General features: G+C 33.8%; 1 protein-coding gene across 1 annotated transcript; it reads right to left on the minus strand.

The window, feature by feature from the left end:
* Positions 1-8,055: 8,055 nt before the first annotated feature.
* Positions 8,056-12,039, minus strand: LOC140887113 (fasciclin-like arabinogalactan protein 17). Its single transcript, XM_073294165.1, has 3 exons — positions 10,582-12,039; positions 8,357-8,473; positions 8,056-8,269 (listed from the first exon to the last, which is right to left on the minus strand). Exons 1-2 carry the CDS (start codon positions 11,876-11,878, stop codon positions 8,427-8,429), a joined length of 1,344 nt encoding a protein of 447 aa, XP_073150266.1. The 5' UTR covers positions 11,879-12,039; the 3' UTR covers positions 8,056-8,269; positions 8,357-8,426.
* Between the last annotated feature and the right edge of the window lie 4,684 nt (positions 12,040-16,723).

Raw genomic sequence — 16,723 nt, forward strand, 5'->3', positions numbered from 1 at the left:
AAATATTTATTTCAATATAAAACATACCCTTTGCAGTTCGCAACTGCTCGAGGTATTCCTTGCAGTTACGTTTCCAATGACCGGATTTCTTGCAGTGATGGCAAACTTGTTTAGACTTGTCCAATTTTGCATGTAACATTTGGCCTTGAGATCATGGTCCAACCATTTCTCTAGTTCGGCCAACCTTTCGGCAGTTACATCAGCCGGGGCTGTTTTCGGAGAAGCCTTTTCTAACACTTAGAAAATCTTTTTCGAACATAGGACAATCTTAACTTATGGAATCATTCTGTATTGTTTGCGCCAGTAAGTTTATTTTGTTCGAGAATAGAGAATAGTGGATTGCGCGAATTCATCTTAATGAAATACTGAGATGAAACAGACAATTATCAGTGATTGTTTAATTAATTTACTAAGACATAAAATAGGCGAAATTTATTTTATGAATCTCACTCCCACTATTTTAACGATTTCACTACCCTCTAGTGAAAACGGGAAACTGTTTTCCTTAGTGAGAACATGGAGTCCAATTGACAACCTATGGTCCCGAATAATATCAGTCAACCATAATTTTCAAAAGGTAGAGCCCAATTGCTTCCAAAGCAACCTCCACGTTTTTACCTCATGTCCAATAAGGGCCCAATAATATGACGCCATTTATTGTGACATGTCAAGATGACCCATCAATATTAAGTTGTGATGGACGGTCGCCATGTGGATCCTCCAATAATATGAGCCGATCCCATGGGAGTTCCACCCAACTTACAACATGTGTCGATCCAATGTACAGCTTTTCGACGAACGGGCCCCCCCAATAATATGAGCCGGACCGTATCCGCGGGTAGCATCTCATACATTGATCGTTGATGGAAGGTAGGAACATTTAAACAATTTTAAATTTCCTTTATTTATCTTGATATCAATTTTAAATCATATTTAAAATGAGGGATTTTAATTTTGAAAATTTGTCTCATCATTTTAAAAAATTTTATGCTTGCGGGATTCATACAATTTTGTCTAAAACATGCATACAACTATAATATCATATATTATATAGGATGATCGATTCCATTTCTAATCGACCCGTGGTTGCCAATCACGAGTCTTAGTCCAATCCTAGGTAATATGCAGTATGCAATGCAATCCTATTACATTGAGCTTCCAATTTACATTTCTTTTGTCTTTATTGTCTGCTGGGCCCACCTCCATCTTCAAATCTTTATCTCCCACTAAGTCTAATATATTTACAATAAATAACCATGACAAGTAGGGGATACATTTCAAGGGGTGGGAACGGGCCATAAACCAGGCCCACTTTTATTACATATGACAATTCATATTGGGCCATAAACCAGGCCCATTAATAAATCCAACAACAATAAAAACAAATGTAAATTCCTAACATACACCTACAAAATTGGTCATGGCAATCGATCATCCTTATCCAATAATATTTAATTCAAAATTAATTTATTGGATAACATGCAATGGCAATTTAAATTAAAAGGATAAAATCATATTCCATATATAAAATCTTATTTTACATACAAAATCATATTTTATCTTTTTATCAAATAAAATCATATTTTACATATAAAATCCAATTTTATACATAAAATCATATTTTACTCAATATTTCCATAAGATCATATCTTATCATCAATTGTACCAAAAATAATTAATTTCATAAAATCTGATTTAACGGATAAAATATATAAATTTTCCAAAAATTCAAATTTATCCAAAAATCAATTTTAAAATTTTCGGACTCGAACTATTCGATCCGACGCCTCGTGGACCAATCAAAAACAATTTTCGATCGGACCAAAAATAAAATTTTAACATATTAAAATTTTAATTTTAAAAATTAAAAATTAATTTTTCCGCGGGCCGCCCGGGACGCTCCCGGGCTGCCCGCGCCCCAAAGGGCTCGGACCGGGCAGCCCGGCTGCCCCCTAGGGCAGCGACGATCGCTGCCCTGGGCAGCGCCGTGCGCCGCCCTGCGCAGCGCCCAGCGCTGCGCTGGGCAGCAATCCAATCGCTGCCCGTGTTTTTGCCCGAAAAATTTTTAATTTAAAAAAAAAAATTATTTTGTTTCAAAAACCGAGGCTTAAAAATTTTTGTACAATCGATTAATTTAATCGCTTGATCTAAGCAACTTGCTTTGATACCACTGTTGGAGAACGACGATCAGATCAATCAGAATTGATACCCGGTGCAGCGGAAGTTTAAAAATTTTATATGGAACGATTCCATAATGAGTATCAAAACATTACGATTAAATTGTGCGTGTAAAAATTAAATCACAATTAAATTTTTACCTCCAATCTCGAATCGAGATTATGGACACCAACAGATTGCTCTGCTCTTGTTGTATCTCCCAGGAACTGATGGACGAACTGTTCTTCAATCAGGTCCACGAATAGAGATTTAATCCCTCTGATAGATAGCACTAGAAAATCTATCAGAAGTTTCTACGAAGAGAATTAACGAATTTGATCCGTTAAACCAGACTGCAATTCAAAATTCACAGGCTGGATTTTTCCGACAGAGATAGGGAGGGGGCGGCCACTTATTAAAACGCAGCTAGGGTTTTTCAAAATATTTTGTGACCTCTGTTGTGTAATTTATGTACTGCAATAACTTATTTATAATGTAGGCCGCTAACAGCTTAGGGCTCATTAGTCATAAGTTCAAGCCCGACAAGCAAAGCCCGCATGTTCAGAAATTAATATAAAATTCATCATAACTCCGATTGATAAACCGATTTCACCAATGTGAACAGAAACCATTTCTGCACCTTTTAAAGTCAAGATAAATTTTTCTGAATCGAATTCAGTGATTTCCAAAAATGCCCATCCCTATGTCATTTTAGGAAATCTTACTCCTCTACTCTTAAATAAGAAGTCCAACTTCTTTGTTCATTAAATTTAACTCTTTAAATTTAACTATCTCAACGGAGATTGAAAATCTATTACTCTGTGTGACCCTCAATGGTTCAGGGATACAGCTAGCCGTGGGCTCACAACTCCTTGTGACTCGGAACAACAATTTCCGACTTGCCCATCGAATCATGGTAAGAGCGCCTAGCAACATCGCCCCATGATTCCCTAGGTATCACTGATAGTGTCTGCAAGAACCAATAGATTTTGGTTAGCGTACAGTACGGTCCCTTCATCCATATATCCCGATCGAATCAAAAACCATTGGTAAATCGAGAGTCGTTCGAGATTCGATAACTATGCAATACATCTTGAAGATCAAATAGTGACATCGCATGTGCTACTAAGAAACCATTTCTTAAAACACATCATGTACTCTGGCCAGAGATTCGTCACACTAATATCTCCTCAGATCGCATAGGATATCCACACTCGCAAGTATGTGGTGAATCCTTGACAACAAAGCATCGACTCCTATATGTGTTGTAACTGTACCCAATCCCGACACCTGATGACCCCAATAGAGTCGGTAAACGAGTCAAATCACAGTACTAGCATATAGAGTCTCAATGATGTTTCAAGTAGTAAGGACTAATGGTGTACAACCAAAACCGCGGACTTTATCCACTCGATAAGTGATAACCACTTGGAAAGTCCGGATAGGGTAGTTCGATAATTCATCGTATGAATATCCATTTGCATGCTTTGAACATCTCTATGTTCCATACCAATGAAACGTGGTACTCGGCATCGCAAATGCTAGTCTCAATCTCGAGCGATCCTTATCCTTATTCACGGACGGCTCAATCGACTAGGAACGATTTAGAATATACAGTGACTATAAGATGTGTTTCATGATAGACATCCCCATGTACTACCACATCTTACATACACTATAGTATATTCAAGGTCTTTATCAAAACAACAATAGTATATCACAATATAACAATATGAAGAAAGATAAAGTCATTGCCATTAATAAAAGTGTAAATTATATTAAACAAAAGATTGTTTATACAAAGAGTCATCAAAGCCCTTAGCCACAAGTTGGCTCACCGGGCACCCACTCTTTCATATTCAGCAGAGAATGAAAATAGCTCAGCATAGACAAGCCAAATATGGGAATGTAAAACGTAGACCGTTATGTTTTGAGCAGGGAGACAAAGTATTCTTGAAGATTTCTCCATTCAGGGGTACCATCCGATTTGGAAAAAGAGGGAAATTGACTCCTAGATTTATCGGTACGTATGAGATTCTGGAGAAGATAGGCGATCTTGCATATCGACTTACATTGCCTCCTTCTTTATCTGGTATTCACGATGTAATCCATGTTTCTATGTTTCGGAAGTATCAGCCTGATATCTCATATTCTTCAACCTGATGAAGCAGAACTTGACGAAACTCTGAGTTATTTTGAACAGCCTATTCAGATACTTGATCGCAAAGAAAAACAACTCAGAAACAAGACGATACAGTTAGTTAAAGTTCAGTGGAATCGACATGGAGATGAAGAAGCTACATGAGATACTGGAGAAGATATGAAATAGAGATTTCCTATGTTATTTCATTGATGTGAGTCTTATTCAGTATTTTTATTATTTCATTATCTTATGTGTATACAGATTTCATGCGATTTCGAGGGCAAAATCATATAGAAATGTAAGGCTCGGGATTATTTGATTTAATCCGAGATTATTTAATTTTAATCCGAGGATATTTAATTTGATAATTTTTAAATTTTAGATTTAAATTCTAATATTCTTAAATTATTTAGGATTGAAATTGAATTAAAAAGAGGGCCGAGGATTGTTTTGCAATCTAGTAAGAATTGAGGGGCTAAAATGAAAAAAATGGATTTTAGTGGGGGAAACTTTCTTATATGGATATGAACGTGTATATGTGTATGTTTATCAGATTTTAGACAAATGAAATCGAGAAACCAGATTTCCAACTTCATTCTTAATCTTCAATTCATCATAACTCAAGATCCGCTCAACCGAATTCAGTTCCGAGCATAGTTTTGAGATCCTCGCCTCGAGAGCTTTGATTTGATGTAAGTATTTATGAGATTCAATAGGTTTCGAAATTTATGTATGTGCAGAGATTTTGATCATGGATATGTGTTCTAGAGGTTCTATGTATTATGTTATCGAAGTCGGATCGAGGAACGGATATCGTTTGAATTGATTATGATTTTGAGCTCATGTTCGAACCTATGCCTACTGAATAATGATGGTTTATGATGATATATTGCTGATATATTATGTTTAGAAGCTGGTTATGATTGTTAGACTCAATAGAGTTGAGTTTTTGTTATCGGTTTCAGTCGTTACGCCGCCGATTTATGATTTGAAGCTGTTTTGATGTTTTGTGATTGAGCTGAAGATTTTATGAATTGATAGATGATATTCCTTGATTATGAACACTATATTTCAGATTCTTAATGAAGCTTGACGACTCGAGAATTTTAGATTTCGAACCGGGAAAGAAAGAGCAAGGTTTGCAACTAGTTTTTCCTTGAGGATTGATTTATGGTTGAGAAGATTTTTATATGCTTTTGCTATGTTGTTTATTCAGATTGGAAACATCTCCAAACTCAAGACTAAAGGTATAAGATGACATCAATCGTAAGGGCTTTGAAACTCGAGAACTATGATTCTTGAGTTATCCCGCAAAAACTACATACGTGTTAAAATATATGTTTTTTGTTTAGAACTTGAATTGTGAATCCATCTCAGATAAATGGATCTTTGAATTATATTGCTTACCTTTGATGTTGAGTCGGTTACGATCTACAAAGCTCGGATATATCCAGATCAAGATCGGTTAGGAATCTTGATTCCAAGATCGAAAACAAATAAATGAATCTTGAGACCGAGATTGGATACGAAATCTCGAGGATCGATTTGCTTTACTAAATATGCGTTTTATTTATGTTATAGCTTGAATTAAGTTGCTATCATTAACGCATGTTTATGTTGATTATACTGAGAATTATATTTTCACTGGAGTTATCCGACTGTTGTCATATTTTGCATGTGTGCATGACAACAGAAGGGGCAAGAGCTAGTCAGAGACGACGAGGGTAGCTCGAGAGAAAATCTTAGCAAGTGGTGATTCGGGTTGTAGCAGAAGATATGAACTTAGATCTTTATCATGTTTGTTAAGAAGTCAAGAACTTGTTGTAGCTTGAAGAATACATGTGAAACTTTTGTTTAGTTTAGCTTTTCCATGTATTGCACATCTAGTTTGATGTAAGATTTGCATGTTGATATGGTAAAGATCTTGATATATATGTTTGTGCATGTTTTAGATTTAAAATAATATGTTTTAGAAAGGATTTTATAGATCAGAGTTAAGCTGCAAAACAGGGCATTTTTTTGCACAGGGCAGCGCTCTAACTGCATTTTATTGCAACTCGAGCGCAGCCCCAACCATCCCAACCCGATAGTTGGGTCCTATGCGGCGCACGAGCGCACCCCTTTCCAAAAAAAAAAATAAAAAATTTCTTTGATCTTTATCCTTACTTGATTAATTAATGATGCTTATTCATTAATTGGCCCATAAGAATCGAAATTAGCAATCCAAAATCCCCACATATTTCATTTAGCAGTCACAAAATTAATAATGGAGAACGACAAGTCACCCGTCGTCTTTATCTGACGACAAGGCATCTTGTACCACACACAAAATTAAATGGACATTTTCATGTGTATTTTCTCATTTAATTTAAGATGAACATTCATCAAATTAAATATGATAATACCTATATATTATTACACACAAATTTCAAAAAATAATAATAATAATAATAATAATAATAATAATAATAATAACCACATCAATAATCAATTTTATCAGATGAATTTTTTACCCAACCCAACTCATTTAAAATATATTTTTCATATCAAAAATATTACTTTTTGCTACAAATTATGATCAAATTGATATATCTCGTGGATACAACTCTTTAACCCATATCACCAGAAACCTACTAAAATTATTAATAAAACCTACTGTTAAGATCGCAAATTTCTAGCTAGAGGGGGTCAATAAACACTTTTAAAAATATTTTTGATCTGATTACAATTAAGCTGAGTTACCAGGTCGATTGTCTTTTTTGTTTAAAGAGTTATTTGTGCAAGAACTGAACTGATCAGTGCAGAATTTTCTTTCAACTAAAACTGAGCTGATTACTTAGTAAAAATTAAATGCAATAATAAAGAATAACACAAATATTTGTTTATGGAATTCGAAGGCTTAAACTTATATGTCTGTTTCCAAAAGGATATCTACTAGAAAATTTTGTTTTCTACAACCCCTTAAACAAACTCAATCCAACCGAAGTGATTCTCTCGATTAGAACTCCCAAAACTCATTTTAAAAGACTATTTTCTAAAAAATAGTACTTTTTTATAGAATTACAACAACAATTTTTTTTTCTCAAAAGTTTGTCGAACTTTAGAGAGTAGTATAGTTGCTCACTAGTTTTATCTGATATCCCAGTGAAAGTGTGCTGACAATGTGAATTTTTGAGTTGGATTCTTTCAAATAGCTTTTCAACTTGTACGATGTCTTTGTAGAAAGTTTTTTTATATTCTCCGAAATTTTTGAGTTTCAAGTATTTATAAGCAATTAAGCATGCATCCAACTTCCATAAAAATATTTGGTGCAAATTTATCTTAGAATAACTGACATTGAAACAGAGCATGTCAATGTCTTTGTCGTCTTTCAAAAAATAGTTAAGTGGTGCGAGAACTACTTTGACCTTAGCAAAATACAAAAACCAATGACACTTTTAATGTTGTCTTTAGCTAGAACATCTTGAACTAATCGGATCCAGACGTAAATTTTTTTATTGTCTTGCTTTAGCCTTTTGTAAGAATTATATGGTCCGGATATATTTTAGGATGCTTGTTTTGGTCAGATCAGTTCAATTCTCTTGGATCAATTTCTTTTTTTCGGATTAATTTACTTAGCATATCAATTTCCATATTGCTTTCTATATAGGTACTTTTTTATCTTAAAATATCAGTCCAATTTGTCTTTGTCCAAATTATTTTTGTCATCATCAAAACTTATCATTTTACTTTATTACAGCTATCAATGATTAAACCAAGGAAAACATATATTAGGATCAGAGGGGGTGAAAACAGCACCCAAAAAACAAGTCCACAAAAAGAACTTGTTCATCATATAATAAATTTTATCCACATTTTTTTAATTACAATTTTAGTGGCAAAGTAACAAAAGGAAAAAAATAAAATAATATTAATAATAATAAAAACTTTGCCGTGATCAACGTTCGATGCAAGCACCTCCACCAAAAACTGCAAATTTCAAATAAAAATTCTTTTCAATATACATTCTCGCGAAGAACATTAGAAAGAAAAATAATTTTTGTAACAAGTACTCACCACATTTCTGCACTATAGCATATCCTTCCATCTTTTTTTTTTAAATCCATTTTCCCAGAAGCGAATAATTTTAAGAACAGCCACCAAGCATCGCACAGGCCATTTCCAATAATTTCCCTGCAAAATATTATAAAAATAAATTTTAGATTCTAGAAAAATTACACCAGAGAAAATTCACCAAATCCAATGGTTTCTTCACGCGAAAATAGCGGAAACATCACTTAAATTCGAAAAATTAGAAGAGATGAAATAATAATAATAATAATAATACTACAATAAGTGAATTTATAGAAAATGTTTAACTATAAACAAAACCTAGATTTTCAAGTTGAATATCCAGAAATAAAAAAAAAACATTATTTAAGAGCGTAAAACTAATAAAATAATATAATCACTATAAGCTTCATTTGGACAAGTACTTATAAAGCACTTTTATAAAATTATTTTTTTACAAATTTTTTTAAAATATTTTAAAAGTTGATTGAAGAATTAATATAAGTTTGAATAATTATGTTATCAAAACATTTTCATAGCTTTTCTATTGCAATCTTCAATTCTAAAAATATCAAAAGTCAGCACTCAATTGTTTTTTAAAACTATATTTCGAGAAACTTTTTTAAATATATTTTACAAAAATCTTGTCCAAAAACATAATTTAAGTTTTTTCATTTATAAAACACAAAACTTATAAAATATACACTTCCAAACGAAACCTTTAACAGCAAAAAAAATTCTCTTCGGTGGGTCGTCTCATTGGCACCCACTGAGAATAACGGAAATATGGGTACTTCATTAAGTACATTAACATAATAATGAAAATTTATATCAATGTCGGGATCTATAAACTCAACCAGGGCCAATATATATATATAGAATAATAAATAGAACAGCTAATAAAAAATAAGATATCTCCTCAAGTCAATCAATTGCCAGGCTGGTGAGCATAGAATCAACAAGCAGAGGCTTCCCTCTCAAATATATATACTTGTAAACTAATCTAAAAGCTATCGAAATATTTGAACATAAGCTCAAACTCAACAATAATCAGCCAAAGATGTTCGTAGTTAGGTTCAATTCGTTCTTTCTTTTTTTTTTTTTTGAAATTAGGTTCAATTCGTAATTCGTTCTATTATCAAAGAAAAAAACCCAATACTATATGTTAACCAAATTCTATGACTTTTGCTTGGTGTTCCCTACACCACGGGATCAAGGGCTTCACCGACAAAACAAAAAGCTTTATATTAGATTTTAAACTCTTTGTCTTAAGTGTCATGATCTCATAAATGCTCAACACAAGAAAAAAGAAAAAAAAACAAGAAGTAAAATTTTAGAGGTGTAAAATAAAATTAAACTTGAATACAACATCTTGCCTAATGAGGTCCTTAATCCACCTAATCTCTCCCAAATATATTGAAATCACACTTACATTATTAAAGAGCTCTCACCACAATCAACCCATGTAGTCCCATTGAATAAACAATTTCAATAAGTTGGTAGAGTAATGAGTTTTAACTTACGGTATGCCAAATCATACGGCAATCAAGATTATTTAATCAACTTCTACTAATACCAAAGCCTTGCAAGCTCCACTCCAAGATTCTTCTACGCCACCAAGTCTTCTCCCATTGTTTTTCAAAATTTGCTCCCAATAATCCCTTGTCTAATAATGGTACTATTTTGCAATTACTCAAAAAGTCAAATCCATGAACGAGGCTAAATTTTTGTGTGATGGTGAGAGATTTGAACCTAACACATAATTACACATTTCCCCTACACGGGAAAGATTATACCATCAAGACAAGAGACTTTTGCGATTTGAGCTAAAACTTTTTTGTTTAAGGGCAATATCTCATCTTCTAGAACCAGAAAAATGTAGGTGATTTTTCAAGTCAAGCATGTAATTAAATTTGGTTCATTAATTTATCCATTTAATTACGTCTCTGGCTACAACTGTTTGACTCGGAGGAATACAAAATAAAGCTTGTGGTGACAACCTAAGTACAGTTCACAAGTTGAGCTAAAAACCAAGAAGTGGCAGCTGTAGCGCCTAAGCCTACCATTTCTCTTTGACTTGTACCCATCCCCAGTAAACTAATTTAGTACCATTATTAAAACCCATCGGAATTCCACCGACACAACTTATTCCGGCCAAAATCTTGTCAAATCTCACGTAAATTGACGGATGAAATTTATGTAATAAAGGATGAATAATGCTGTTTAATTACCTCTTCTTGGTTTTGAAACAATCTTAGCAAGTGGGGAAGATTTAACAGGAGGTTTGATTTCCTCCGGCGGAAACAGAACACCGTCGATTCCCTGAACAGAAATCCTTCCATCTGTGAATAAATCGGGGTCGAAAAGATACGCGGATCCTTCTCCTTGTCCGAATTTCACGGACCCATCAGCCTCCTCCGCCGACACCTTGTGCGGAAGTCTCAAGGTGTCGTACTTCACCTTCCCGAATCTCCGCACAGCATTGTACATGCTTTCCTCCGTCTGGTATTCCGGGATCAGATGATAATACATGATTTGCTCCGGTGCTCCAGGTTCACTCAACTGATCTGCGGTCAATTTCGCCATGGCTTCATCATTCGGAGCAAGAACCGTGAGAACGTATCCTTCCGAAACCAATCTCCCCATCTCCGAAGCCAACGAGGTGAGATTCACCAAGATATCAGCCATCTCGTTGTATCCGCCGTAGAGGAGGAGGGTCTGGATGAAGTCCTTGACTTGACCCTCGCCGTCGAAGTGGTGGTGGGGTCCACCCGGGCCGGGAGCCGGCGCCGGGGCCAGGGATGGGCCGGGGGCCATGGCGTCGAAAATGGGCAAGACCGGAGGCGCACCAACGACGGGCACAGGTTTCTTCAGCCTGTTTGTTCTTGGGTCAACTTCCGGCGCGCCTTCCGGCAAGACGGCGGCGGTCTCCCTCAAGCTCCGCCGGGCGTTGAAATCTTGCTGGACGGATTTGGGAACTAACAATCTCTCGATGCCGTGGATGACTCCGTCGGGGCGAACGATGTCATCTGATCGAACAACCTTGGCCATTCCAACGATTTTGTCACCATCTCTCTCGGTTAACAGAATCTTCTCGTGGCAGAGACTTGTATGATGAACGAGCTCCTTCTTCCCGGCCACGACAGGCCAGTGACGGGTCTGAATCCTCGCGGGAATCATATGAAACAGAAGAAGATTTTGCAGGGACTTGAGATTTCCAGGCTCCAGCAAGAACCGCTTAAACTCAGGATCCAAATCCCGTTCCAGGGCCTCATTTCTTGGAGCAAAAATGGTGATGTTATGCCTTGACACAGCTTCTTCAAGAGTCTGCAGCAACAGGGCTTTCTCCACAAGCTCCGAGAGCTCAGTGTAGTGAGAATCCAAAAGGGCCACAAGAACCGAATTGGAATTTATCTGAGAAGTCGAGTTTGCCGAAGAATTATCAGGTAATGCAGAAGATTTAACGGCCAGAAAACTTAAGAATGTGAGTAAAAGAAGATTTGGGCGGCCATAGATCACAGAATCCATGGCTGGAGAAGATTATTTTCTTGCAGAAGAATAATTTTTTTTAGATTATTTTTGTCCCTCTCTCTCTCTTGGAAGACTGAAGAGTGTGTTGTGTTGTGCAAGGAAATGAGTTTACTTAGCTTAGGAGAGTGGGAAGTATGGTTTGTATTGTTTGGTGGAACATTATGCTTGCGAGCGAGTGTGAGTTGAGTTTCTCTATATATATTTTGATTTACATTATATTTATATCTATTTATATTATGGGTTAATTGTCAATCACTCCCTAAAATATTTTATAACTTATTTATAAATCCCTACATAAATAAAACTTACTTTCCACTCCCTAGAGAGAGAAACTTTTGTTTCTAAATATCAATTTTACCCTTATCTCTTAAAAAAAATAAAAATAAAAATAAAAAATTGAGAGAATGGATAATAAAAACAAAACTAATCCAAATAGTATATATATAAAAATTCAAATTAAAATCAAAGAACATTAACCATATCATATACATGCTTATGTTGATACAGGAGCAAGTATGTGTTTAAGAAGCAAGCATATACTTCCAAATCATTATTGGAAGAAATATGATAAAGGATTAAAAGTTCGAATAGGAGATGGATCAATAATCATGCTTAATACAGTAGCAGAAAAATTAAAAATAGAAATAGAAAATAGAAGAAACAAAATTTGTAATACCCATTATATATCAAATAGAATCAGGAATGGACATTATAATAGGAAATAACTTTTTAAGAGAATATCTTCCCTTTACACAATTTGAAGATCACATAACTTTAAACAAAGGATCATCAATGATTTACATTCCCAAAATACGAACAGCATTTCGCGTAAGAAATGAAGGATTTACAAAGAATTTTCATAAACGAAATACAAATCCAATAAAACTAAAAATAGAAAATATTTTAACGATTAATCCTGAAAAAGAAATCATGAGGAAATTTCATGATATATGTTCTGAAAATCCTCAGGACAAAATTAAGAAAAGAAAACAATTCATTGCTTCAATAAAACTCAAATATCACAATCCGTGAAGCACCAAGAAGATGTAACATGGATGATGCAAAAATATTTGAAAAAAAGTTCAAGAATTATTAAAACTTAAGATAATCATCCTTAGTAAAAGTCCACACTCTTCACCAGCCTTTTATGTCAGTAAGAAAGATACTGATAAGAAAAGAATGGTAATTGATTATCGAAAGATGAATAAAGCAACAATTATGGATGGATATTATATCCCAAATAAGAATGATTTACTATCTTATATAGGAGAAATGAAATATTTTTCCAGTTTAGATTGTAAATCAGGATTCTGGCAAATTCAACTAGAACCACAAACACAATTACTTTCTGAATTATATTTTCCTTCAAATAAAGATATAATAATAATTGAAATAGACGCTTCAGATGAATACTGGGGAGCATATTTAAAAGCTTATACTGGAGAAAAAAATTTAGAAGAACTTACTAAAACAGCTACTAGAAATAATGAAGAATTATGCAACTATACATCAGGAACTTTTCAAGGTGCACAATTAAATTATCATTCGAATGAAAAAGAATTATTAGCTTTAATATTCACAATTAGAACTTATGAAATTTATCTTATTTCTAAACCGTTTTTAGTAAGAACAGATAATATGAATTTAACATATTTCAAAACAAGGAAAATATCAAGAAATGTAGGGAGAAATGCGGCAAGGCTAATTAGATGGCAATTGGAATTGAACCATTATCAGTTCGAGATCCAACATGTCAAAGGAACGGATAATTCATTACCCGACACATTAACCAGAAACTTCATCCAAACTATACTATCCGTAGTAACGGAATAATAAAGGAGATCCTAAGTGATCCAAAAAATGACTGTGAGTCATCCGAACATGCATCAGAAAGCATGAGGGATATAAATTGATGAAATGAAATTTATATTCAGAAACATGAATTATTTTATGACTTTCAGTCATCCGAACATGCCTCAGAAAGCATGGGGAATATAAATTGATGAAATGAAATTTATATTCAGAAACATAAATTAACATGCCTCAGAAAGCATGGGAAATATAAATTGATGAAATGAGATTTATATTCAGAAACATAAATTACTCTTTGAGTAAAATAATCAATTTAAGATTGATTCAATTCTTGCAAAAGAATTTATAAATGCAATGATACGCATAATAAAACTATCCGAATTACTCACGAAAAAAGTTATTTTACTAACCATTATATATATAAATATGTTTTCTTGTGCAGAGTATAATCAAGATGGAGCAATTAAGTCAATTAAAAGAACAATTGATTGAATTGCAGGAGGAAATTCAAATTCTTCAACTAAAAGAAAGGAATTTGAGTAGAAAAATTCAAAGGACAGAAGAAAAGATGATAACTTCATCATCATCCTCACCAAGAACACCAATCAAAATGGCAACTCCATTTGACAAAATAATGGAGATAAAAGAGAAACAGTCAGTGGTCACAGCCAACACTGACAAAGAAAAAGAAAAGAAAAAAGAACCGGTGGACACAGCCAGCACCGAGAAAAATAAAAAAGAAGAAAGGACGTTTAAAAGTGCCCTTGAAAAGAAAGAAAGAAAGATGGTCAATCAGCGACCACAAAAACCAATTTTTGAGAAAACAAATTTTTCAGAAAAACTCAAGACTGAATTCTTTGAAACACTAAACTATTTGAGAATAGTCAAACCATCTGCAGAATCTTGGCTACAAACTTATGACACACAGAGCATATCAAGAGCAAGAACACTGCAAGGTGCTCCAGCGCATGAAGTCGCAAGATTCTTTTCAAATGGATTATTAAGTGGATTGGAAGTCAGTCCCAACAATCAAAAAATAGAATTATTTCCATATCAGTTGAGAAATAGTATCATCCAGTTCAAGAAAGCAGTCTTTAAGGACGATCCAGTATTAACATTGAGTATTCACTCAACCCTTCCAGATTGGGATGATAACAAATTCTATCAACCAATGGTATATATTCAATGTCGAAAACAAAAAGACAAGTTCTTATTCGAAGGATCAAATTAAGAGAAACCAGTAATGGATATCTCAACACTTCCTGAGATAAGAATAAAGACATTGATTGATATGATCTCAAAGACAGGAAAGATTGATGGAAACTCAAAGGTTAAAATAAATTTTGCAACCAGTAAAATTTTATTAACCACTGGACACAAGGAGACAATCCAAAAGAAAGAACAAGCCATGTTAGCTCAATTCGAAGCTCCAATCTATGAAGCAAGAGTTGACATGACCCGAGAAACCCAACAAATGTTATGTCAAAAACTAAGAACAATGATATCCACTCACAAATGTGGACATTGCCAACCCATTCAGACAGAAGAAGCAGATGTCAAAGAGGACAAACCAGCTGTCAAAGAAGACAAACCAATAAAGAAATGGTCCGAATGCACCAGTGATTCAGAGAGTGACACAATGTAAAAACAAATGAAATCGTGGACCACACCACATGTTAAAGGCATCCACTCAGATGTAAAATGAGCTGTTTCCATTATATAGTATCGGGTGGTCCCCCTCATTTCTTTTATTTTTAATTATGTATGCGTTTCTCTACGCCTATAAAAGGAGATGTTTTGTGCTGTAAAGAAGTAAGTGAAGTTTGAGTATCTCTCTCTTCTTAAAGTTTCTTACAATCTGGTTCATACAAGACGTATGAAAACTATCAGAAACTAAGAAACATAAAATCAGAAACAAAATAAGCCTTATGGCTAATAACTAAACAAGCAGGGCGTAAGGAGGATAAGGTTGGAAACCAATAATTGAATATTCATGGTTAAGAGTAAACCTGGAGATCCATAGAACAAGTACCAGTTGATCAAGTGATCGTTAAGGGAAAGCAAGGATTTGGCCTCTGCTCAAAACCAAGATTCATTCAAACAAGGTAACCTTCATAAACCTCCTGCAGCCCTTAATTCAAAGAAATAGACAAAATACATTAATCATGTCATCATCCTTTATAAGAAATGGAAGATTAATAATAAAAAAACTGGTTCGAAATAGAAGATGATCATGAATATGATACATTTCGTGAATATCGTTTAAATACTTCTGATTTAACCATATTTGAATCAATTTATCAACTAAAATTTGTATTAATAATCCATGAATGGAACCAAACTAATATGAAAACATTTATCTGTTATAAATGAATCAGATCTGAAAATCCATGAATCAGATCTGTAAATCCATGAATAAGAAAATTCATAAGAATTTGAAGAATTCCGCAACCTGGTATCAGAGCTTAAATAAAGCAAATTATTAATGTCTGGATTAACTTTAGATATTGAGATTACAAATTTATTTGATAAAATAATCTTACTAAAAGATTTACGAATAAAATAAAAGATCTCCAAACTTTTATTTCAAAAATCATAAAAAAGAACATTTTTCAAGCAACTGGAAAATGATAATTCAAATTTCTGAAAACGATGAAATTGAAGACATAACAATATGTTATGAATAAGAACAAACTTTGTTATCGAAATCCGATCAACAAAAATAAAATAATAAAAGTAACAATTTTTACTAAATGGAAAATGTATGAAAATACAAAAATGAATATCTTTAATTTATATTCTCAAAATATAAATTTTGATATAGAAAATTGTGAAAACAATTTGAAACATCTTAAAAATTGTCAATCTTCAATTGATAGTTTCGAAGATTTTCAGAATTTATTAGAACAGATAGATTCGAAAAAAAGGCTTTTAATAACCTTAAGAAAATTAAGAAGTTCTATCATCTTTTAAAATGACAGAAGTAACAATTCCAAATCAAAACAACCTGGTCGATGAATCTGAAGAATC

Source organism: Henckelia pumila, chromosome 3 (genome assembly GCF_033568475.1).
Source record: "Henckelia pumila isolate YLH828 chromosome 3, ASM3356847v2, whole genome shotgun sequence".
Classification (NCBI taxonomy): Eukaryota; Viridiplantae; Streptophyta; class Magnoliopsida; order Lamiales; family Gesneriaceae; genus Henckelia; species Henckelia pumila.

Coding starts and splice junctions, on each gene's coding strand:
- LOC140887113 (XM_073294165.1), bottom strand. CDS start 11,878: ATGGATTCTGTGATCTATGGCCGCCCAAATCTTCTTTTACTCACATTC. Junction 8,474..10,581: donor TGTTTCAAAACCAAGAAGAG/GTAATTAAACAG, acceptor AATATTTTGCAG/GGAAATTATTGGAAATGGCC.